This window comes from Canis lupus, chromosome 20 (genome assembly GCF_003254725.2).
Source record: "Canis lupus dingo isolate Sandy chromosome 20, ASM325472v2, whole genome shotgun sequence".
Lineage (NCBI taxonomy): Eukaryota > Metazoa > Chordata > Mammalia > Carnivora > Canidae > Canis > Canis lupus.
This window is the reverse complement of record NC_064262.1, coordinates 32,257,390-32,279,851: the sequence shown is the minus strand read 5'-3', so window position 1 is coordinate 32,279,851 and position 22,462 is coordinate 32,257,390. Positions and strand designations below refer to the sequence as shown.

Below are 22,462 nucleotides of genomic sequence, written 5' to 3'. Positions count from 1 at the left end.
TTCTTTTGGTGGCTTTTGTGTCTTCTGTCTGTATCCTCGCCTCTTTCTCCCTCTCCATCTCTTTCTCTTGCTTTCTTCTCTGCTGTTTTGAATACTTGAGCAAAAGAAAGTAGAGGGGGAAAAAAAAAAAAGAATATGTTCTCCTTGATCAAAGAGTCTGAGACAGATACATAGTTGGCTTTTGGGGGGAGAGTGTTGTGGCAAGGTGAGTAGTGGGGTAGCTGGGGGAGTGGGGAGTTAGGGCCCCACTTGAACCAGCCCCATGGCAGGTCCCAACCCTAGAACCAGGAATCAGAAGGCACTACAGGCTCAGGAAGAGTGTTGCAAACCAAGAGATTCTTTCCATTCTGGGGACATGTCAGGCCCCCCATACCTCTGGGCCCTGGCAGGTCCTGTTGTGTTCCCTGGAAGCCTCTCCCAGCTCCTTGTCCTGAGTAACTCTTCTTCATTCTTCAGAACACAGCTTGGGCATCTGGAAGCTTCCCTCACTGCTCTTCTTGCTTTGTCAGAGCACCCAGTACCTGTCCTGTCATCACCAGAGACTTATTTCTCTCTTGCTGGGCTGTGTACCCCGAGGTCAGGGCCTGAGTCCAGTGCACTGTACTGTCTCCCATGCCTGAGCCCCTGAGTGGGGCTCAGTCAACGCTTGTTGAATGAATGATGAAAAATCAACCCATGAGGGTTTTTTTGCACCGTGTGCACCAAAGGTTGTTGGCTCCAGACCGCACCCCACCAGGCTCACCTATATTCCCAAACCACATCATTTCCATGAGCTTGGCCTTTATCCACAGAGATCCAGACGCTCGCTGTCTCTCTCTCCTTTTCTTCCTCAATTTATTGGGGACTGATCATATTGATGCGAGGTGCTGGGGACACAATGGTGAGCCACAAGTCAAACACAGTGTCTCTTCCTTCTTGGATAAATCACAGAGCTAAAGATGAAATTACAACCACGATCAGTGTGGTGGGGAGAGTGCTGAGAGACACAATGGGATTTGTCCCAGTCTGGGAACTCAGGGCGAGTGGTGGTGCCCTGGGCACCTTCTAATCTCTCTGGCCTCTTCTCAGCTATCCCTGGTGATCCTCCGGGCTTAGGAAAACCTGCAGCCTATTCACAAAAATACAACTCTGAGACAAGCTTGCTCTCTCTCACCCCCCACCTTAGCCTCTTGCCCTAAGTTGACATTTGAGACCCACTCAGGCAAGACTTCCTGGAAGAAGTGCCAGTTGAGCTGGCATCTTTCTTCTTTTATTTCTCCTTCAGTTTCTTTCCCACCTAAGTGGGGCTTCCAGCCGTAAGGATGGACAGGAGAAATTTTATCTTGGAAGGGGTATTGTAGGGCTGTAAAGTGATGGCACTGTGAAATCACAGAGCAGCATTCTTTGCTCTGGGCAGACCTAGCCAATACCTGGGTACCAAGCTCCTCTGGTAGAGAGTGGACTGCTAACCCATCCACTCATTGCCTTTGTGCAGTGCCCAGCCTGTGCATCTGTTCAAGGCAGCCCAGGGCATTCAGCTTCCGAACCCAGCTTGGGGAAGCCAAGGGCAGAAGAGAAGGAAAGCCCCATTGGGAGGCTTCTGGGAACTGGAAAAGTGCATTTCCCTGCTTCCAAAGGCCTCTCTGCCTGCTTTCAATACCCCTTTCAGTTGCTGCCAGTACATAGCCCTACAGCTCCCAGTCCTCACCCTCTGTCCCTGGGCTTTCCCAGGGAAGAAATTTCAGCTCCAACTTTTTCAAGGGTTGCAAGCCAGGCTATTCTGAGGGTGGTAAAGCAGGTGGAGAGGGAGCTCACAGTGAAGAGGAGAACAGCATGTTTATCAGTTTGCTCAGGCCGGGGAGGAAAATATTCAGGGGCTTTCAGATCCATGGCGTGAACAGATGGAATTAAAAGGAGAGTCTGGACCTGAATGACAAAGTCCAGGGTTTGGCAAGCTGTGCTCACAATCGTAGCATGTGTGCTCATGCCTCATCCCAGTAGCCCCCAGGAGCATGCCCTGCGTGCACAGATGAGGGTAGGAGTGGGGGAGCTTGGCTCCAGTTCCCCTCAGGGAAGCAGTCGGAGGCGGTGGGCAGAGTGGGGGCCACGGCATGGCAGGGGCAGCGAGAGCCTCCTAACGAGGCCCTCACGCCCCGCTGAGCAGGTGCCGGTGAGCAGGAACCATCCATCATCGGTGGGGATAATTGTTCAGGGAGCCAGGGGGGCCCAGCCAGATGTGCGCCTTTTGGACTCCATAAGAACGAACACTCCCTTTCAGGCCATTTATCAAATTTAGCTGGATCTCTCATCTTTTTTTCCGTTTGTTTCCGTCAAGGAGACTTTCTTCTAATGAAGACGAATGCAGAGCGATGAGTGACTTGGCAAAAGCCAACGCAGTCAGAATACAGGCTTCATTCAGGGAAGTGAAAAACCCAGGTGGTGCTGAGTTTGGAGAAATGTCTGAGAGCATGCTGAGTGCCCAAGCCTTGAAGGGGTTCTACTGTGGATCTGGGGGTACAGCCGGCCCCTCTCTGATGAAGCTCCACCTTCAGCTTCCAGAGCAGAGGTAAGAGCTTGACCCACCATTCCCTGACACCAACTCTGTGCCAGGCGCCTCAGCTCCTCCTGACGTGCAAGGGGACATCATGATCCCATTTAGCAGATGATGAGACCGAGGCTCAGAGAGGATAAGCAGGTGGATTTGGACACCGTGCTTCCGGTTCAAGAGCCCACCTCACACACGCCAGCAGTGTGGTTCGTGAGCCAAGGGGTCAAGGCTCTTTAGACCGCCTGGTTCGATTCTCCACCCCACTGCTTACTAGCCGGGTGGCCTTGTGCTCTCGAATCTCGTTCAGTGTCTCTGTGCCTCTGGTTGTTTGGGTCATGAAAGTGCCCACCGCAGAGGATGCTCTGGGAATACTGAATGAGTCTTTGCCGAAGCTGCAGTGCATGGTAAGCCGTGGCGAGCAACCTTTTCTGTTTAGTATCAGGATATCGTTTAGTCTCTGTTTTTAGTGTTGGTGGCTTTAGGGGTAGAATTAGGATCATGCCTGGGGCGCTGGACTTGTGTAGGAATTGCCCATGACAGCCTGTGGGCCTGCCCCCTTCCTGGGGGAGGGACCTCGGCTGCTGACTGGGGCCCAAGGACCGAGTGCCTGACCCCCGGTGTCCATGGATTATCACCTGGTGTCTGAGGTGGGTGGGAGTTGGTGTGAGGGCAGGGATGCCTTTCCCTCCTTGGCCCAGCTCCCAGCAGAGGTACCTACCTGGTTAAGGTTTGTTATCGGGCGGCTGGGGTGGGGGCAGATGAAGATGGGGCAGACAGTTGTGTACACGTGGGCAGGAGTCCTCTATGCCCGCCCTTCACGGTGCAGGGGAAGGAGACCGACTGCCTTCCCGTGTGCTTCCAGAGTTTGGCCTGGAGCTGCTGGGCCTTGTGGAAATGGTCTGACCCTGGCTGCGTGGCCCTGGCAAGTCTTTCCGCCCTTGGGCCTCGGTCTTCCCAGCTGTACAATGGGGAAGGGATTGGACCACTTTGCCAGGGGTTTTCCAGAACTGATTTTATAGCTATGGTTAAGCCATGAGTGTGGGAAGGGGGTCCGAGAAGCCCCCCAGGACAGCTCCGTGACCTTTATAGCACAGGCCAGTGGGTGCTAGACCTCAAACGGCCCAGGCGTGTCACAGACATCCTGCAGAGGCCAGCTGGGTTACTGCCTCCAGAAACAGAGCAGGAGGCATGTGTGGGGGAGGGCTGGGGGGTGGTCCACAGACGGGGGAGCCCCACAGCAGGCCTGGCCTGGGCCGGCTCATAGCCTCTGCTCCAGGCTGGCTCAGCCACTGGCTGGCTGTGGGAAGTCACATTGGCTCATGACTCAGCTTCTTCATCTGCCATGGGTGTGATGTTAATGCCCCTGGTGGCTCAAAGGGAGGGTGTGAAGAGCCGACAAGGACGCAGGTAGGAGAGGATCAAACCCAGAGGGAGACGACGTTGACTAAGGATCTACTTCATCCCCAGGCATGGTGTCATTTAGATTTTACAACAGTGTGAGAAGGATTATTATCTTTAGTCTATGGGGTTGGAACCTGAGGTCCTGTCTTGTCCACGGTCCCCGGGTATTTGGAAGAACTGACTCAGGTGTGTCTGACCTCAGAGCCCGTGTTCCCATTCACCCTCTGCGGCCTCTCCCTGGGGGGCAGCCTCTCCCTGGGGGCAGGAGGAGGGCCTGGGCCCAGCACATGCCTGCTTTTCAGTCTGGGGGCTAGTTCTGATCGGGATGCTGTGCTGAGGAAGATTCTGAGGTCATCTGGACTTCGTGGGAAAGGGTGTAGGGACCGATTCGTGAAGTTTGTCACCGGTGAGAGGAGAGAGAGAGGCAGTCTGTGAGCTGTAATTGCTGTTCCTAGGCTAGACCTTGTCGGGGTCTTTTCCAGGCCTGGGAAGAAGCCGTTCTCCAAGGTGACTGCACCTGCACAGGTAGGATCTAGAGGCTGAGCTCATTCTCCCTTGGGAGAGGGGAGAAGCTGGAAGAATGTTCCTGAAGGGGGCTGGGTGGGGCCAGGGTGCAAAGCTCTGCTGGGAAGGCAGCTCTGGGCTGTATCAGAGAAGACACAAGAACAGCAGGTGACCCACAACAGCAACTGGGGGCTCCCATGAGCATGGCGGGATGGAGAAGGGACAGCCCCAGGACAACAACCTTCTAGGATACTGCTGCTGGGGGTGCTGAGGGGAGGCAGGAGTTTCCAGGCCTGACTTGCACCCGAAACAAAGGAGGTTGGGAGCAGAGGCTGGTGCAAGGCGGCCCCAGGGGTTATCTAACCCAATGCTCATTTTCCAGATGAGGAAACTGAGGCCCAGAAAGCTTGTTCCATGGGGACTGCCAATGATGTGTTTTACTTTAAATTTGAAAAATGTGGGTTGGGCTCGGTTGGCAGAAAATTTAGAGTCATGCAGAACCATAGTTGTTTGAGGGTTAGAGCCCCCGTTTATTAGGGTTGTCTGGGTGACAGGCTGCATGCTACATACTTTATAGCATCCTCTCGTGGCCCCTCCCAAGGGGTGAGGACCAGCCCTACTTTACAGGTGAGGAGCTGAGATCCAGAGATCCAGGGGGGTTCAGTTCCTTATAAGGCAGGTGGAGGAGCTAGGGCCCAGGCAGCCTGACCTTACCGCTGGGGTCACAGTCCTGGTGATGTGGACTGAGTGCGTGTATAAGAATCCCTGGGGAGCCCTGCCTCCCCTTCCCCTGATCCAGGAAGTGTGGGTGAGCCCTAAGAAGGAGACTGTGGAGCAAGCCCCCTCCCATGCCCCATCTCTAATGCAGACACAGGGTCTCTATAGACCACATTTTCAGAAACACTGCATAGGCTCTGTCTACAAATCTCCAACTGAGAGCCCAGACATAGAAGGTGATGCATAAAAATGTGAAGAGAACTCTAATAACAGAACATAGCTTATATATAGCTCACTATGTGCCAGGCACTGTTTGAAACACTTTACATATATTTTTGTTCAGTTAATTCTCACTATAAGCCTCTGAGGTAGTGACTATTGTCCCCATTTTACAGATGGGGAAATGACTTACAGGAAGCGTCAGTAACTTGCCCACCGGTGCTCCCTGGCACACGGGGAAGGTGCGGCCACGGAGCCTGTATGCAGGGAAGTAGAGAGGTGTGTGTCTAAGACCAGAGAGCCTGTGAGGTTGGGCAGTCCAGGTCTGTTCCAGGGGTGGAGAGATCCGAAGGCTTTGTCCTAAGCCCCAGCTAGGTTTCTAGATGCAAATCTTGGCTGTGAGCTCAGGGAGGGAGGCTGGTGGGCAGTGCCTGGCTCAGGCCCATGGAGCTGGCAGGTAGGTAGATGGGGGCTCCCACCCGGTAGGTGCAGTCTCCCTCCCCATGTTCAGGGACCCAGCAGGACCCTCGGGGGCTCTTACCTTCTTCCCATGGACTGCTCCCATGGCACAAAGCGGGCACCAGGCCTGGGTGGGCCTTGGGGGGCCCGGCTGGGGTCCTCCCTGCCGATGCTGATCTCAGGAGCTGGGGCCCAAGGGGTTCCCTGGGCCAGGGTCCCCCGTCCTCTCGTGGCTCATTCTTCTCAGGCACAAAGGAGGCTTTCACAGCTGCTCCTAAGCCCAGAGCTCCTCAGACAGGCTTAGGGTGATTGATCCTGTCAGAGGGGTATGGTGTCCCCAGAGGGCCCACACGTCCTGTGGTCCCTGTAGCTCCTCACTTCCTGCACCCCTGCCTCTCTCAGGAGGGGAGACTGAGGCATCCGTGGGGAGGTGAGAAGCAAAGCCGTCCTCTCACCATGCGGCCGGCAGCTTGAGTACAGCGGGTGACCTCTGGCTGGCCCAGCAGGCAGGACTTGGCCTTCTTGCCAGGCTGGGCACCGATCAGCAGACAGGCCCCAGACAGTGGAGGCTGTGTGGACTAGCTGGGGTATGGGGCTCAGGGCAGGCTTGGCTTGTGTGGGGATGTAAACCTCGGGCTGGGCAGCAGCCCCATTAATAGTAGATCTTTGAAGACACTTGGGGGCAAGGGCTCTCGTGGAGCGGAGACACTGAGAGCAGAGTACTTCATTCAACAGGACAGTAGCCCAGCTGGGGAGGGCTGGTCTGGGCTTAGGCCAGGAGACTATCTGGAGGCTGGATTCCGGGCCCTGGGCCAAGTTCTCAAAGTTCCCCCAGCAGTTACCCTCCTCCTTACTTGCTACCCTCCTTCATTATTATCAACAGCATGGAGCGAGGAGGTTAAGGCCCGAACCAGCCTGGGCTTGAAACCCAACTCTTTCCTCACTGTTGTATGACCCAGGGGGTGGGGGGGTGGGGGGCATGATTTGACCTCTGGGAGCCTCCGTTTCTTCGTGTGTGTGTTCCTATAATCACACAGCACAGGGTTGCTCTGATGGCTGAAAGAAGTCGGTGTGCACAGCCAGAGCCATTGTTCCCTTAAAGCATAAATCAGATGATGTTATTCTCTGTTTTACACTCTCCCCCTTGACGGAAGAGGGGTAACTGATGGCCCCTGACCCCATGGGGCCCTGAGGATGAAATGAGGTGACTTGTGTAAAGCTCTGGGCAGAGGATTTGGAGAATAGGAATTTTCCAGAGAAGTTAGGTGCTGCTTGTTATAATGCTGTTAATGCCACTCGTGATAAAACCACTGCCCATTGGCAAGTCCCAGGTAACCAGTTTGATTAAGCAGAACAGCCTTTCTTAAGAGATGGCTGGGCCAGGGAAAACTTGCAGCCCTGTCTTTCCTCTGTCTAGCACAATGCCTGGCTCCGGGGTGGTGAGGACTTATTGTACAAAGGATTATGAAATGGCAGTTGGTAGTGAAGGGTCAGGATCAAGTATTCTAGATCCACCTTTGCCCATAGAATCAAATTCCCCATGGTCCAACACAGTTCTGTTCCATGAAGTCTTGCTGGCCTCTCAGACCTCATTTCCCATTCCCCTCTCTGCCTGACAATTCCTGGATCATACCACCCTCCTCCTCACCCCAGCACCTTTGCACATGCTGTTCTCTCTGCTGGGAAGGTTTTCCATCTCTCTCCCTTGACTACATTTTTAAATCTCGTGCAATTCTTTCCTTTTTATCCATTAGGCTCAAGGATCACCTCCTCAAAGAAGCCTGCCCTGACCCTCTATGCAAAGTAGCCTCCGAGGCTCTCTGTTCATTTTTTTCTTCATAACATTTATCAGCAACTGGAATGATTTTATTTCTGCGTTTATGGTTCAGCTCCTGCACCTGAATGGCAGCTCCACAAGGGCTGGGACCCAGTCTGTCTCATTCATCAGTTTACCCTCTGGTTCTAAAATAGAGCTTGGCACACTGCAGTCACTCCACAAATATTGGTGGAGTGGGTAAGTACACGATGAGGGATGAAATGAAATAGTCTAAGTATATAGAGCGCCTGACACAGTCCGAGCTCATTGCAGGAGCTCCCTGCATGGCAAATATTAGTACTGTCCCCACCAGGCAAGCACAAACGTGGCTTCTTCCTTTGCTCCTTCTCCCAGGTCCAGCCCTTGCCTCAGCCTCCCCCCATTTCTCCCTGTTTCAGCCAGGGCTGGGGTACAGCTTCTAATTCCTGCAGTAAGGAGACCATCCACAAAATTGTAAAGAGCAGTGACTAAGTTGGCTGTCAGCCAGAGTGGTAAAAATGCCATAAGTCAACCCTGAAGATCAAACTCCTTTGGCAGCCATCCCATAATTATCCACCAGCTTGGATCCTGGTGGGATGGGAGGAGAGAAAAGGAATTTTACCCATTTATTAATTTTTCCCCATCTGCTTGGAGTCTTGCTGAAATATGACTTATGAGCTGCACTGAAAGGCTGGTTAAATGGAGGCCTTGATTGGCTGAGGGTCCGAAGCCCGGCTCCTGGCAGGATGTGGGTCTGAAATGCAACAATCAGACCCCATGCCCCGGGTAGGAAGGGGGGTGGTGGCCCCAGAGCCTAGCCCAGGGCCAGGCACCAAGGAGGTGCTCGGGATGCGGGCACAGGTGATTTATGAAAAGGCAGTTGGTGGTGCGGGGTCAGGATCCAGCGTTGCCTTGTCTCACTGTGTGGCCGGGGCACAGCCTGTAGTCTTTCTCCACCTGTGAAATGGACATAAACACCTGCTGCTTTTTGACCTACGGTCTTGGAGAGGGAAGCAAGGCTTACAAAACAGGGGAAAGTTTTGAGACTGTTGACTCAGAGGTTCTGAGCAATTTTCAAATGTCTTCAGAGGCATTCAGGAAGAGGGAGGAGGAGGAGGAGGAGGAGGAAGAAAAGGAAGGAGGGGAGAGCTTGTTCGCCTCTGAGTAGTTTCAGGGCAAGTATTTCCGAAGGGCTTGTTTTCTGTCTTGAGGTAGACAGGCTGGGATTCCAACCCTTAATCTGAAGCTCCTTAGCTGTGTGTCTTTGGGCAAGTCCCTTGCCCTCTCTGAGCCTCACTGTCCTCACGTGTAAAAGGAGGTAACAATGAGCCCCACCACATGGGGCTGTGAGGATGGAATTCGTGTAACCCCCTGCACAGAGTGTACAGCAGCAACTCCCTAGGAGTTAGGTGCTGCAGTTACGATGCTCTTAATAACGTGATAGTAAACCCACTGCCCATTGGTAAGTCCAAGCATCTCGTCCATTAAGCACAGCACCTTTCGCCAAACCGGGTGGCCGGGGTAACCCTGCTACCTTTCCCTTTCTATCTTGGGCTGTCACCTACTGGTGAAGACCAGAATTACAGCTGCTGGGAAGCCCTGCAGTGGCTGAGGGAAGGACCCTGGGCCCTCTCGGTCTTCAGTCCCAGGAGAGAGGAGCAGTGTGCTGGCGGGAAGAGGATAGGGAAATAGGAGCCCCCCATTTTGAAGCCCATGAGTAGCTTGCAGAGAGTCTGGAAGGCCTGTCCACCCTGATGAGAAAAACCCGTTCTCGAGTCTTGTCCGTTTTACTTCCTGAATATCCTTGGGACTGGTCCTCTTTGCTCCGTCCGGTCCAGGCCACCACTCTGGCTGATGCAGCAGCCTGCTCACTAGCCTCCCTTTCTCCACACAGCAGCCAAGAGGAATTTCCAAAAACTGCTCATCTTATCAGGTCTTTCCCCAACTTCAATCTCTCAATGTCTCCTCACAGCCCCTGGACAAAGTTCAAACCTCTTCATCCGGCCCACAGGGCCCTTATGGCTGTCACCCCTGCCCACTCAGCCCTGGTGACCCACCTCTGCCCCTTCCAGGCCTTGTTCATGCTGCTCCCTGGCCTGGGCTCCCTTCCCTCTTTGCCTGGTGAGCTCCCGTGCATTCCTAAGGCTCAGTGTGGATGCTGCTTCCGCCAGGATGCCTTCCCAGATCTGCAGTTTTCCCCCCAACATAGCCCTTATCAAGTCACGTGTCTCTTGATCTGGGCCGCCCCTGGACTGTGAGCAGGGACTGTGTCTGGTGTCCTTCCCCGTGGCATCCTCACTGCCTACCCAGTTCTCCATGCACAGCGGGTGAGTAATGACAGAGTCAGACAGTCTCATGCAGGGGCTGCAGACCCAACTCTCTACAGCCATTTTCTTGGACTCTGTCTTGCCCAATCCTGAGCCAACTGGGGTCTCTACAGTGGCCACAGTGCCCTGACAATCGTGTTGAGAGAACCTGACAGGTATATGCCACTTTGTGATGCCCACCCAGGGAGGGGGACCTAGAAAGGGCTGGCTCGAGAAGGCTATCTCCTTGGTGGGTTTTGGTGGTATAGCAGGATGGTCATTTGGGCTCCTTTCCACCATCTGGAGGATGTGCCAACTGAGACCTGCCCCTGGTTGAGGAGGGGAGGTGGGAGTCAGCAAGACTTGGAGCCTTTCCTCACGGGGATCAGACTCTTCACGACAATTCGTGCCCACCAGGTGGTCTTGTCTCCTAGCCCAGACTCAGAAAGTGACTATGGCCAGCTGGGTGGAACTCTTTTATGATGGGTTCCCCCCCCCCCCAAGCCGAATTTGGGGTATTCTCATGCAAGTGATTTCTTAAGGACACAGGTAGGGGAGCAGGATAGGGAAGGGGAAAAAACCAAGCTAAGTGACCTGTTCAGGTGAACTCCCAGCTGGACTCCATGGAAGAGTCCTGGGGAATGTCAATCGCACCATCCTTGTCCTGCCCCAAGACAGGGGGCCCCTGGTCTTCATGTTCCCAGCCAGGCAGCCATGAGCTAGGGCCCACCTTGCCCCAGTGGAAACTCCTGGCTCTTCCTGGCCTCTCTTTTTTGCTTCTGGGAGCTAAAAACGAGTAGCCTGAGGGCAGTTCTCCAAAGAGAAAACTGGGAGAGAGGACGCGGGTGGGCACGAGCCGTTCCTCCATGGTACCTTTCCAAGCTCCCCCATCCCAGGGGACCCTTTCCCCAGTTCTCTGATCCAGACGGCTGACATTGCCTCAATCGTCTTTAAAGTGCTACGCAAGACAGCTTCTGGAAAAGTACCACGAGTCTTCTCTGATAACCAGCTGGCCACCGCATGTCCTTTTAAAATCGTGGCCGCTGCCAAGAGCTCTGCTTAGCCCCACTCTGGCCATGAGCTCACTTCAGAAGTCCTTATTGGTCCTTCTAATTTTATAAGGTATTCTTGCTTGTTGTAAAAATATGAAGGTGTTTATGGGTCGTAATGGAAATTTCCCGCCACCTTCATTCCCAGAGTGGGTCTCTGGCCAGACATTTTCCCAAACATTATATAATTTCTCCCCCTCTTCTTTGACAACTTTTGGTGATGGGGATATTTTATCATATTTAATGCCCACGAACCCCAGAGAGACTGATTTAATCCCTCATTTCTCAACAGGAACTATGGCTCAGTGAGGTGACATCTGCTCACCCAGCGAGCAAGTGGAGAACCAGTGCTCAGACCCAGGCCGGGCTTTGCATCTGGCCACACTGCCTGTAATAGGTTAGGACGGGAGGGGAGTCAGCTAAGAGAAAGGAGTGGCACCCCCAGGCTCTCCGGCCTGCAGAAACCCTCCATTCACTCCAGGCTCGTGGGAAGGAAGGGTGACCGGGTTCAGTGGCAGCCCTTTCTAGCACTGAGTGTCAGATGTGAACAGGAGACCCTGCCGCTTGGAACAAAATGGCAGGAATGGAACAAATTCGTTTGCTTACATAGCTCCAGGCATTCTACACACACACACACACACACACACACACACACACACACACACGCCTGAGCGTCTGTATAAGAGTTAGTGGGGGCTGCCAGCAAACTCCCTCTTTAGTCCTTGATCGTGATCTGCACTGGGAAAATGGGGTAATGGAGTTGGGGGTGCAGTGGCTGGCTGGGTGCCCTCCCTCTGCCCAACCTGCTCAAAGTTGTCCCATCAGGCTTTGAACACTGATCTCAACCCCACAGCAACCGTAGCCCGAGTCCCAGCCCACACGGCCCCTGGCCGAAGGGTCCCACACGCTTGTCCTCCTCTGTACCCCAGGCCCGCTTGGCACATTCGAAGCCCTGCCTGGCCCCAGCGCCCCACACCGCTGGTGTGCCCGGAACTTGGGCGTCTGCCCATCCACTGCTCAGGACGTGAGTTCTGCAGTCGCCCTGGTCCACACTCTGGGAGCCCGGGTACCGGTACTTTTGGCTCCCATGTCCCCCTCCCAGGACTTGGTCTAGGCACCCCACCCTTGGCCCTTCTCAGAGACCTCCGGCAGGGTGTTTGTACCGTATCCCTCGGGCCTTACCACCTCCGTGGGCCCCAGTGGCGGTGTCAACGTCGCTTGGCCAAGGACTCACCGTGAAGCCATGGGGGGGGGGCACCCTTTCCTCTGTGGGGCAGACCAGAGTGCTCAGGAGTTCACGTCAGGCCCCCGCTAGCGGCCCCCCGCCCCGAGCCATGGCCCTGGCTGAGAGCCCTTCTGCTCTGAGTCCCGGGGCTCCTCGAACGAAGCTCCACTCCCCAGGGCCCCAGGCGAGCCGACGACACTCCCCTACTGCCTGCCTTCCCACTCCCACTGGCGTTTGCCAGCATCGCTTCCTGATTAAATCTCAGGGGCCGCTCCTGGGGTCCTCCCTGAAGCCGGCCTGTTCCTCCCAGCCTGCCTCGGCCGGGCCCCCACTCTGGAATCCTCCAGCGCTCCCGCCACCGCTCCTGGCCCCTGGCTTTCTCTGCTCCCCGGGGTCTCGCACCTTCGGCCCGGAGCAAAGGGTTCCCTCGCCCTCCAGCACAATCCCTGTGAGTTCAGCCTCTCCCCCAGCCTCTGACCTGGTGCCCAGAGCTGTCACCGACCCGCCCACCTTGCAGGCCGGAGGCAAACCCGGCCCGGGCCAGTTCGATCCCAGGGAGAAACGCTGCAGGTCAGAAAGTTCCTTCAAAATCAGCAAAAATAAAATTTAATTGTGCGCCGCAGGTGTGGGCAGTCCGTCCTTCCTTGGGAAGGGCCGCCAGCCGTCTTGAGGGAGAGCACCCCTGTTCTTCCTGCAGACGGGGGCCTCCAGGACCCGGATGGCTGGCCCTGGGGTGGGCCGCCTCAGCCCCCGGGAGGGGGTGCATCCGAAGATGCGCAGTGGGGGCCCCGGCACTTTCCGTAGGCCCTTGGCTCCCTCCTCGCCGCGGCGGGCTCCAACCCTAGGCCAGCCAGGAGCTTCTTGGGTCCCGGCCCAGAAGAGCCACGGCGCCCTAAAAGACCTTCCGGGGAACACAGCCCTCCAGCTCCAGCAGCTCCGGCCAGCCGTCGTATTTGTTGGTGCCTGGGTTGTTCTTTAAGAACTAGAGAGAGAGGAGACAGAGAATGACGCAGACCATGGGGGAGGCTGCTCAGGATTCACACCTGAGTTTTCACTGTGCTTTTAAAACCTCACGCTTTGGGGATCCCTGGGTGGCTCAGTGGTTTAGAGCCTGCCTTTGGCCCAGGGCGCGATCCTGGAGTCCCGGGATCGAGTCCCACATCGGGCTCCCGGCATGGAGTCTGCTTCTCTCTCTCTGCCTGTGTCTCTGCCTCTCTCTCTCTGTCTTTCATGAATAAATAAATAAAATCTTAAAAAAAAAAAAAAAAACCTCACGCCTTTACTCATATCATCCTGGTTTTGGCCCTATGGGGAGGTGGTGGTGTTGGACAGGACCAGCCCGTTTCACGGGTGGGGGAACGAGGCACAGAGGAACAGCAACTGCCCAAGGTTTTATAGAGGAGATCAGGGCTCAGTCCTTGCCTGTCATGCCCCGGGGGTGGGGTACCAAGTGTGTGTGTGTGTGTGTGTGGGGGTGCAGGCTTGCAGAGTGTTAGCTCCTCTGTCAAATTCTGCACCAGCCTCTTTAGGACACCCCCAAACACCACCCACAACAATGAAGAGGAGCATGCTAGCAATTCATGAACACTCGCTCTATGCCAGGTGCAAAGTGCCTTGGGCATTTTCCCCTTACAGCAGCCCGAGGAAGGGCATACCATCATCACCCCATTCTACAGATGGGAAACCTGAGGCCTAGAGGGCCAAAGTAACCCTAGTGGCAGAACCACTGTGTAAGGTTAATAATACAGAGAATAAAATCAGTTAAGATTGTGTTTCCAATGCCTAGGTTTCGTTTATGGAGGAAAAAAAAGTATAAACAGCAAAATCTACCAGGGGAATAATTGTGGCTAACCCTCAGGAAAAAAAAAGGAATTCTCAATGCACCTTCTCCAAATCCTTGAGCCCCATGTGTGGGAACCAAAAGACCCAATGGTTTCCGTCACATCATGGTCTCCAGTTCATTCTGGGTGATAGGTCTGCGCCCCGCCGCCCGTGTTCATTCCCCAGGGGCTATAAACACTGATTTCTAACGCCCTGAATTCATTCTCTCAGAAACGCACACGTGCAAACCAGACCAGCGTTTTCCAGATGAGGCCGCCTTTGCAGCCCGCTGCGGTCCCCTCGCCTGGAGTCCAGTGTCTGACGCTGTGCCTATGGCCTGGGCCCCTCCCTGCTTAGCCGGGGAGGCTGTGCTGCGGGTGTCAGGACGGGCATCTCTGGAGGCAGGCTTGCGGCCCAGAGCTACGTGCGCATCGGACCCACGCCGCTGGCCAACACCTCTCTAGAGCTGTGGAGGATGACCCTACCTACCTCACTGCGGAATCAACCTGCGCGGAGCAAGTGCTTGCTGAACGCTTGTGTTTCCTACATGATCAATGCGCCCTCGTGGCTTTCCCGCCTAAGCCCTCCACGGCTCCCCATTGCCTTCAGGATGGAGCGGACTCTCCCCGTAGTCCTTTACGTTTGAGTCGACTCTTAGCTGCCTGCCTTGGCATCTGGGCAGCGCTGAACAGTCTCACCACCAGACAACGGACTAGCTCATGCCCTGCAGGACCTGGCTAGTTCTCCCACATTTGGGAGTTGCTCCAGCTGTGGATCAGCAGATGAGGGACAGGAAAAAAAGTGCAGAATTTCCCCGGAGGCTCCCAACCCTTCACGGACTCCCCTTTCCTCCTCTGAGACTCCACTGCGGGCTGCCTCCCAGACTCTGCTTGGGGCCACCCCTGGGTTGTGAGTGTGGAGCTGCATGTCATGGGCCACTCCTGACTCCTTCCACATACTCAGGTGCGCTCTCCTGTCTTCCTCTTGATGCAAATTTATCCTCTCCACTGGGAGCTTAGAAGGGGACAGCACCCTTGGTCCAAACCTCTCCCCCCTGGAGGGGAGCTTGAGGCCAGGGAAGGGGGTGGGGAGAAGGGGCTTGGCTTAGGTTTCTACTGGGACTAGAAGCCAGACAACCCCCTCCCCCAACCCCTGCTCTGGGCGCCCCTCTCTGCCCCTCATGCAGGCTTCATCTCTACATTCCTTTCTCATTTCCCCCATTCCTCACTTCCCTCATCCTTCTTTTCTCCTTTTCCTTCTCCTTTCTGTTACTCATCCATTTATATATGACCCAGCTCCTTGCAAAATGGTGAAGGCTACTTCTGCTAGGGGATTAGCCAATCAGGCCACCATGACCTCTGGGGTCCCCACACTCTCCCTCCCAAGCCACCATTCCTGGCACCTTACCTCCACCTGCTTCCCTGGGACGGGGAGTCCTCCAGGGACCTACCTGCTCAAAGGGGCTTTTATCCTTGAGGTTTTTGGCTCCTAAGAAGACCCAGCTATCTCTGAAGCCCAGCTGCTTTGCATAGGAACTGCCCAAGCTGGAGAGGAGCTTCCTGGTCTCATCGTTCATTCTGCAGAGGACCAGAGAGGACCATGAGGTGGGGGGTGGGGGGGTAGGAAGGTGGGGTTCTCAAGTACCTGGCCTCCCCTCTGCCCTACGATCTGCTGTGTGCAGCAGCTGTGCTGTGCATAATTGTGTCCAGGAGGAAAGGGCCGAGTGGTTTTGCTTCTGTTTACAAATACACGTTTCTTTGGAAAATATGGAACATCACAGAGAAATTGAAAATTACAGTCTCACTCACTTGACATAATCGTAAAATTTTACTGTGTTTCCTTAGGGTCTTTTCCCCCCACGCACTGGGGGATCCTCCCAATGCTTTGATAATCTGTGTCATTTTTCACTTAATACTAAAGGGTGGGCATTCTTTCATTCCTTAAACCATTTTCTGAATCATCATTTTTGATGCAGTATATCCTCTTATGTATATATATGTCCTATCAACATGTGTCAATTTCTGAAACTAGTTGGCCTTTATTGGACAAGGACAGAGTGTCCAGTTTTCCAATGTTGTAATCGAGGCTGTGATGAGGCTCTAGAACCCGTCTTTGTTTACTTGTCTGGTTATTTCCCTAGGAGAAGCTGCTGGAAGATCAAGCCAGCAGGAGAGCGGGGAAAGGCACTGATAGGGCTTGGAAGCATTTGGTTCGCTTCAACCCATGGCCCGGCAGGTGGAGGTTCCCACTTACTTGGTTCCTGGGTCATCATAGGAGGCCACAAGCACCAGCGCACCCTCTGGAATTTCTTGAAGGAATTTCTCCAGGAGCTTAATATCTGAGGGAGGAAGGAAAGCTGTCATTTAAGGGAAATGACAGCTGGTCATTCTCATTCTCTGCTGCCCTGATGATCCAGGAGTGGCTGGGGTCAGCAGGAAGGGACATCCTGGGTGGAGCTCCCTGCAGCCTTTGTCCAGGGGAGAGCAAAGTGCACAGAGCAAGTGGACCCTCATTCGGATGGTCAAGGGTGGACACTGGAATTCAAAAGTTCCACAGGCAGTTCTGATGTGCAGCCAGGAGTGAGAGACATTGTTCTAAGGGCCCTTGGGGACCCAAGGTATGGAGCACAGGCATCTCTCAGGAACTCTGGGCTCTTTGCACACCCCTTCCGACCCCCTGCTACACTAGTTAAGAACCTAACTTGTCTATAGGATATACTCACTGGACCACAAGCGACTCAGGTCACTGAGAGAGAACATCAGTGTCCTACAATTCTCCAGTTTATGCCAAGGAACAAGCCTCCCTTTGCATCTTTAATATCTCCCTGCACTTGCAAAATCTCTGCATTTAACAGAGAGCAGGCCTAGGTGCAGCACCTGGGGCGGGGGGCATCGGCACCCAGCTCACTTCAAGGGTATGGATTTGTTTCCATTGTGCTTATTTTTATGGTCACCTTTCTTGCACAAAAACTCGTAACTTAGGGCAGTGATATAATTTCCTTTTAACATATACTTAGATTAAAAAAAAGGGAGCCAATTCAAAGGAAAATACTAATAATTCAGATGATACTCTGGATGTGGTGTAGCTGGTACAGGAGGCTCTTGAATAATTGAGGAAGTATGGGCAAGATTGGCCTAGTGGGAAAAGTAGGGGTGACATCTGTCAAATGAGGATGATTTGTAGCCCTGCCCACAGCATTTTTGTAAAGAGCAAATTGTGACAATGACTCTGGGCATATGGAAAGTACACTATAATGGAATTGCAATTATTAGCAGGATTGGTGACATAAATTTTAGGGTCCATTGCAAAATAAAAATTTGGAGTCTTTCGTTAAAAAATTAAGCATTTCAAGACTGTGAAGGCAGAGCATCGGACCAAACCTGAGTTTGCACTAAGTGCAGTGTCCTGTATGGCACACACCCATGAAGACGAGCCAGTTTTTAGTAGTCCCCAGGGATCCCTGAGACCTAGGGGAAGAATCAAATCCTGACAGCAAGGCCAGCTGCCAACCAGCTCAGTAACACAGAGGTCTGCAGTCAATGACCACAGTGGCTCTGTTAGTGCAATGGCCCTTGATCTCCTTTTTAAAAAGATTTTATTAATTTGAGAAAGAGTGTGAGAGAGGAGAGTAAGCACAAGTTGGGAGGGGAGGGGCGGAGGGAGAAGCAGACTCCCTGCTGCTCAGGGAGCCCATGTGGGGCTCAATCCCAGGACCCTGGGATCATGACTTGAGCCGAAGGCAGATGCTTAACCTGCTGAGCCACCCAGGTGCCTTTGAACCCTTGAACTTTTGAGACAAATAGGGAACTCTGAAAATTGGTTGAAGCCATTAGCTCTAGATACCAAGATCTGTTCTGGTCTGGGATGGACAGTAATGTTTAGAAAAAAATGAAGTGTGCCTTCTGTTAATTATCGTCCCACTTTAAGAAGTCATAGTCTCCCTTTGTCTCTTGTGGGAAGGGGCTACTTGTCCTCAACTGCTTCTGTTTCTGGGTCCCCATCAGCCACGGTTACATCCATGTTCATAATAGAGTAATATAAAATTTAGTTTCCTTTAAATTATTTTTTACCCTTTTTGACAACCTACAGAATGGGAGAAGCTATTTGCAAATATCTTATCAGATAAAAGGCTAGTAGCCAACGTCTATAAAGAACTCATCAAACTCAACACTCAAAGAATAAATGATACAGTCAAGAAATGGACAGGAGACATAAATAGGCATTTTCCCAAAGAAGACATACAAATGGCCAACAGACACATGAAAAAGTGCGCAACATCACTCAGCATCAGGGAAGCACAAATCAAAACCGCAGTGAGATACCACCTCACACCAGTCAGAATGGCTAAAATGAACAAGTCAGGAAAGGACAAATGTTAGTGAGGATGCTCAGAAAGAAGAACCCTCTTAACATGGTTGGTGGGAATGGAAGCTGGTGCAGCCATGCTGGAAAACACGGTGGTTCCTCAAAAGGTTGAAAATAGAGCTAGCTACTCTATGACCCAGCAGTTGCACTTCTAGGTGTTTACCAAAAGGATACAAACATAGTGATCCGAAGGGGCACACCCCCCCAATGTTTATGGCAGCAATGTCCATAACAGCCAAACTATGGAAAGAGCCCAGATGTCCATTGACAGATAAAGATGTGGTGTATCTATATACACAATCGGATATTACTCAGCCATCAAAGAGAATGAAGTCTTGCCATTTGCAATGATGTGGATGGAACTAGAGGATATCCTGCTAAGCAAAAGAAGTCCATGTGAGAAAGACAATTATATGATTTCAGTCGTATGTGGAATTTTAGAAAGAAAACGGAGGATCACAGGGGGAGGGAAAAATGAAACAAGATGAAATCAGAAAGGGAGACAAACCACAGAGACTCTTAATCCTAGGAAACAAACAGGGTTGCTGGAAAGGAGGGGGGTGGGTGGATGGCATAACTGGGAGACGGGCACTGTATGTAATGAGCACTGAATGGACCCCTGGGTCCCTCCCCAGGCCAGGCGGGGCCCCTCCCACTGGGTGCCAGTTCCCACTCAATCCCCTACATCAGTCTCATGAAGTAGACACTGTGGTTTACCTCTATTTTACAGACGGCAAAACTGAAACTCAAAAGGTGTCACCTGCTTCAACCTGAAGTTCCTTTGTCCATAAACCTGGCCCTGGGCCACCCCAAACCCATTCAAGGTCCTGGACAGAGCCCTCGGCCCCTAGCCTGCCCCACCTTCTCCTCACCAGGAGGGGCCTCGCATGCCTGCATGTAGACACCCCCAGTCTGCCCGTCCAAGCTCCGTCTTCACCTCCCTCCCCTCCAGCCACTGCCCTGCCCTGGCCACCCCTCAGTCCTAGGGGTGTGTGTCTGCAGCTCCTGTCCTAGCGGGGCACACCTGCATGAAGTCTGCGTGATACAGGCTTCTGGTGGGCACATTACCTAGCCCTGCAGACCCTCAGACCCACCGTGGGAGGTGAGACTCAGCTGGATGATGGCCACCAGGGGACCCACGAGACCATCTGAAGCCCTGGGCCCGGGCCCCGGCGCCTGTCTCTAAGGGTGCTGCTGCAGATCACCTTCGGCACGTCCCCAGCTGTGGCTGCTGGGCACGGGAGGCAAAGTGAGCTGAGCTGGGATCTGGGAAGCGGGCTCATCTGACCTGATGGAAACCAGTCCTTGCAGGACCACAACTTCTGTAGGTCTGTGAGGGGCTGCCCAGATGCTTTTTCGCTCCTTGCTGAGGTTCCTGGGTCAGCGGGAAGGAGGAGGGTTGCCAGCTGGGCTTGGGACTGATTCTAGCACGTTTTGGAAGATGTCAGGGTGAGAGTCCCACCCCCATCATGGCTTTGCCAGGCAGCCTGTGGGTGAGGAAGTTGCTGGCAGGAGCTTCCAGCCCCTGCAGGTCAGCGTCCTGTCCCCAGGTTAAGGGCAGGGAGGACAGTGGGGGTGGCTACTTGCACAGAGGAGCTCAGAAAGTGTGTCTATGCCGCGAGAGAAGAAAAGAAGTCTGCAGAAAGACACAGAGAGCTGGGAGCCTCAGAGCTATCCTTCCTGGGCCTTGGGAGGCCTTGTCCTTGGGCCCGATAGAGACCTCCGTGGCCTTAGAATAAAATACCTTGGGACGCCTGGGTGGCTCAGGGGTTGAGCGTCTGCCTTCGGCTCAGGGTGTGATCCTGGGGTCCTGTGACCTCAGTGCCAACAGAGGTGCTTACCTCCAGAGTACATGTCGAAATACTTCTGTGTCAGCACCATTCCTGTGGTTCCTGGGGATAAGAGAGCAAAAACCATGATTTCCTGAAACAGGTCATCCTATCATTTTACAGAAAATAGCTAGTCTTTAGTCTAAGACTTAAAAATAGAATAATAATGGGAGTAAAATCAGGTCCTATAGAAAGCATGCAGGACTAAGTTGGGGCCCAATAAGTTTTGGGCTGATCTGAGAGGTATGAGAACACAATAGTGGAGGATCTCTGGAATCGAATGGTATCCAACCAGTCTGGGTCTGTCTTCCACCTTGCCACTTCCTAACGCACCACTTGGTATTTTGACCTCAATTTTTGGCATCCGAACAATGGGCTATAGGAACTAAGGGAGATGGGTTTTAAAATAGGTAGTCAACATACAAGATAAATTTTAGCTGGAGAAGAGTGGTAAAAATAACTGCAATCATTATCATCATTCCTCCCTGAACAGGAAATCTATAATTTGAGTCCTCCGACTCTTGGAGGCAAAGGGGTTTGCAGTGGGCTAAATGTATGGAAAGCTCTGAGCTCAGGGATCTGAATTGCATTTGTAGGTTTTTGCAAAGGGTTCTAAGTCCTATGGGGAACCAGGTGTTTGGGGGGGTCGCAGTTCCCCGTCTATGCCACTAGATGGGGGTGTTGCAGAGGGGATGGCAGCTCTACGTTTTCACCACTGGTCCCATCCCCCCCACCAGTTTGTGGATCCCTGAAGAGTGGGGACAGGTGCTGGGTAGTGGAGGCTCCCCTGCTGGGTGGAAGAGTGGGGGCTTTACACTGCAGCCCTTCCTGGATTCTCGGAGCCACCAGTGCAGGGGCCTTGGAAGCAGGGGGCCGGGTGTGTGTCTGTATGCACACGAAACCATGATCATGTTCATTTGCGGATTTTTCTGGAATTAGAAAGAGAACGTGTAGTTCGAACAGTTTCTTAAAGGAATCTCTGCCCCTAAAAGATTGAGAACCACTAATCTTTAGCAATTCTTGCTGGCTCATTATACAGATGAAGCCCTGGGAGTGATTGGTTGGACTTCCCCACAGCCGCATGCAGTAGATGCTTCCAGGGGTTTTTAGCTTAGGGAGGTTCAGTTCAGCTGAGGGATTGAGACCTGGAGTCAGTCAGATCCAGGTTCAAATCTAGCTGATTCTGTTGGCTGTGTGACCTTGGGCAAGTTGCCTAACCTCTCTGAGCCTCCATTTTCTTACCGGGAACATGGGGATACTGTGCACATGCCACCGTAGTTTCGGGGTGAGGTTGAATGAAATAGCGAGCACACAGTGAGTGCTCAGTAAACCTTAGCTCTTAGGGCTTGTTTTTGTCTTTGTGCTTTGTGAGGCAGCGGGGAAGGCCACCCCAGTCTGAGCCAGTTCCTGGGAGACTTCTTCTGCAGTGGCCCATTTCAGGGAAGAGAGAGCCAGCAGGTTTCCACCAGATGGGCTGCAGTCTCGGCCAGTAACTGCCCTCCTCACTGGGGAGGGGGTGTGTGTGGGGGAGTGGAGATTGGGTAGAAGAGTCACTGTAGACGGAGACTCCACCGTCTTCTGCTGGCCCGGCCTCCCTGTAGGTTGGGGCCCCCAATGGAGTGAACCAGGCCTGGCTCTCCTTCTCAAGACTTGGGAGGGGCCATGCCCTGCTCCGCCCCACTTTCCCAGGCTCCCAGGAAGTTGGCCAGGGCTACCTTCTGACCTCCTGCTCTGGGTGAGGCTCCATTTTTGTTTCAGGCTTTGACCTTTCCCCTGACTCAGCGGTTCTTGACAGAAGGGAGAGGGCTCCCCTGGAACAACAGGCCAGGCTTCCAATCCTACCCTGGCCCTTCCTAGGTGTGTTCACGCGGCCATGCCATACACAAGCTTCACCTTTTCCTCCTGGAGTGTCTGCTGTGCCCTTTCTCTACTTGCCCTAGTCTTTGTCCCAGGAAGTGGCTCTTAAATTCAGGGAAATGGTCTTTGTTCTCCATCTAAGAGCTGACAGCAGAGGGGAGGGTCTTGGCTAGGGCAGACACCTGCTCCTTATTCCGTCCCTATAAACCCATCCCCTCCTGAAATGTGTCCCTGTTTCAGGCTTGGCCTGCAGCTGTTCCCTGCTAGAGATGCAAAGTAGTGAGGCTGTGGGCCTCCCCCCACATCTCCCTGCCTCCAGCCTCCCTACTCCAAGCTGGAAGGAAGTTTCTGGAATGCAGGGCTGGGCCCTCATGTCCTGATAAAGCCT

At 53.4% G+C, this 22,462-nt stretch overlaps 2 protein-coding genes and 2 long non-coding RNA genes across 10 annotated transcripts in view; 2 read left to right on the top strand and 2 right to left on the bottom strand.

Moving 5' to 3' along the window:
* FAM107A (family with sequence similarity 107 member A) overlaps window positions 1–6,280 on the bottom strand; it is a 52,729-nt gene extending 46,449 nt beyond the window's left edge. The window contains exon 1 of the mRNA XM_025456382.3: window positions 5,910–6,280. Within this exon, the coding sequence (XP_025312167.1) occupies window positions 5,910–5,933 (24 nt within the window). The 5' untranslated portion in view covers window positions 5,934–6,280. The remainder of the gene's footprint in view (window positions 1–5,909) is intronic.
* LOC112665982 (uncharacterized) lies at window positions 1,194–7,835 on the top strand. The gene is made up of 3 exons (XR_007404138.1): window positions 1,194–2,014; window positions 2,315–2,545; window positions 7,582–7,835. It is a non-coding gene; the product is annotated as an uncharacterized LOC112665982 (long non-coding RNA).
* Window positions 7,836–9,041: 1,206 nt separating this feature from the next.
* On the top strand, window positions 9,042–13,425 carry LOC125753106 (uncharacterized). Its single transcript, XR_007404139.1, has 2 exons — window positions 9,042–9,084; window positions 11,270–13,425. It is a non-coding gene; the product is annotated as an uncharacterized LOC125753106 (long non-coding RNA).
* The window catches only part of FAM3D (FAM3 metabolism regulating signaling molecule D), a 36,097-nt gene continuing 26,416 nt past the window's right edge, over window positions 12,782–22,462 (bottom strand). For all 7 annotated transcript variants that reach the window (XM_025456380.3, XM_035702501.2, XM_049097802.1 and 4 more), the window contains 4 exons: window positions 20,230–20,280; window positions 16,277–16,361; window positions 15,474–15,600; window positions 12,782–13,184 (listed from right to left, as the gene is read on the bottom strand). In XM_025456380.3, the coding sequence (XP_025312165.3) occupies window positions 13,095–13,184; window positions 15,474–15,600; window positions 16,277–16,361; window positions 20,230–20,280 (353 nt within the window). In that variant the 3' untranslated portion in view covers window positions 12,782–13,094. The remainder of the gene's footprint in view (window positions 13,185–15,473; window positions 15,601–16,276; window positions 16,362–20,229; window positions 20,281–22,462) is intronic.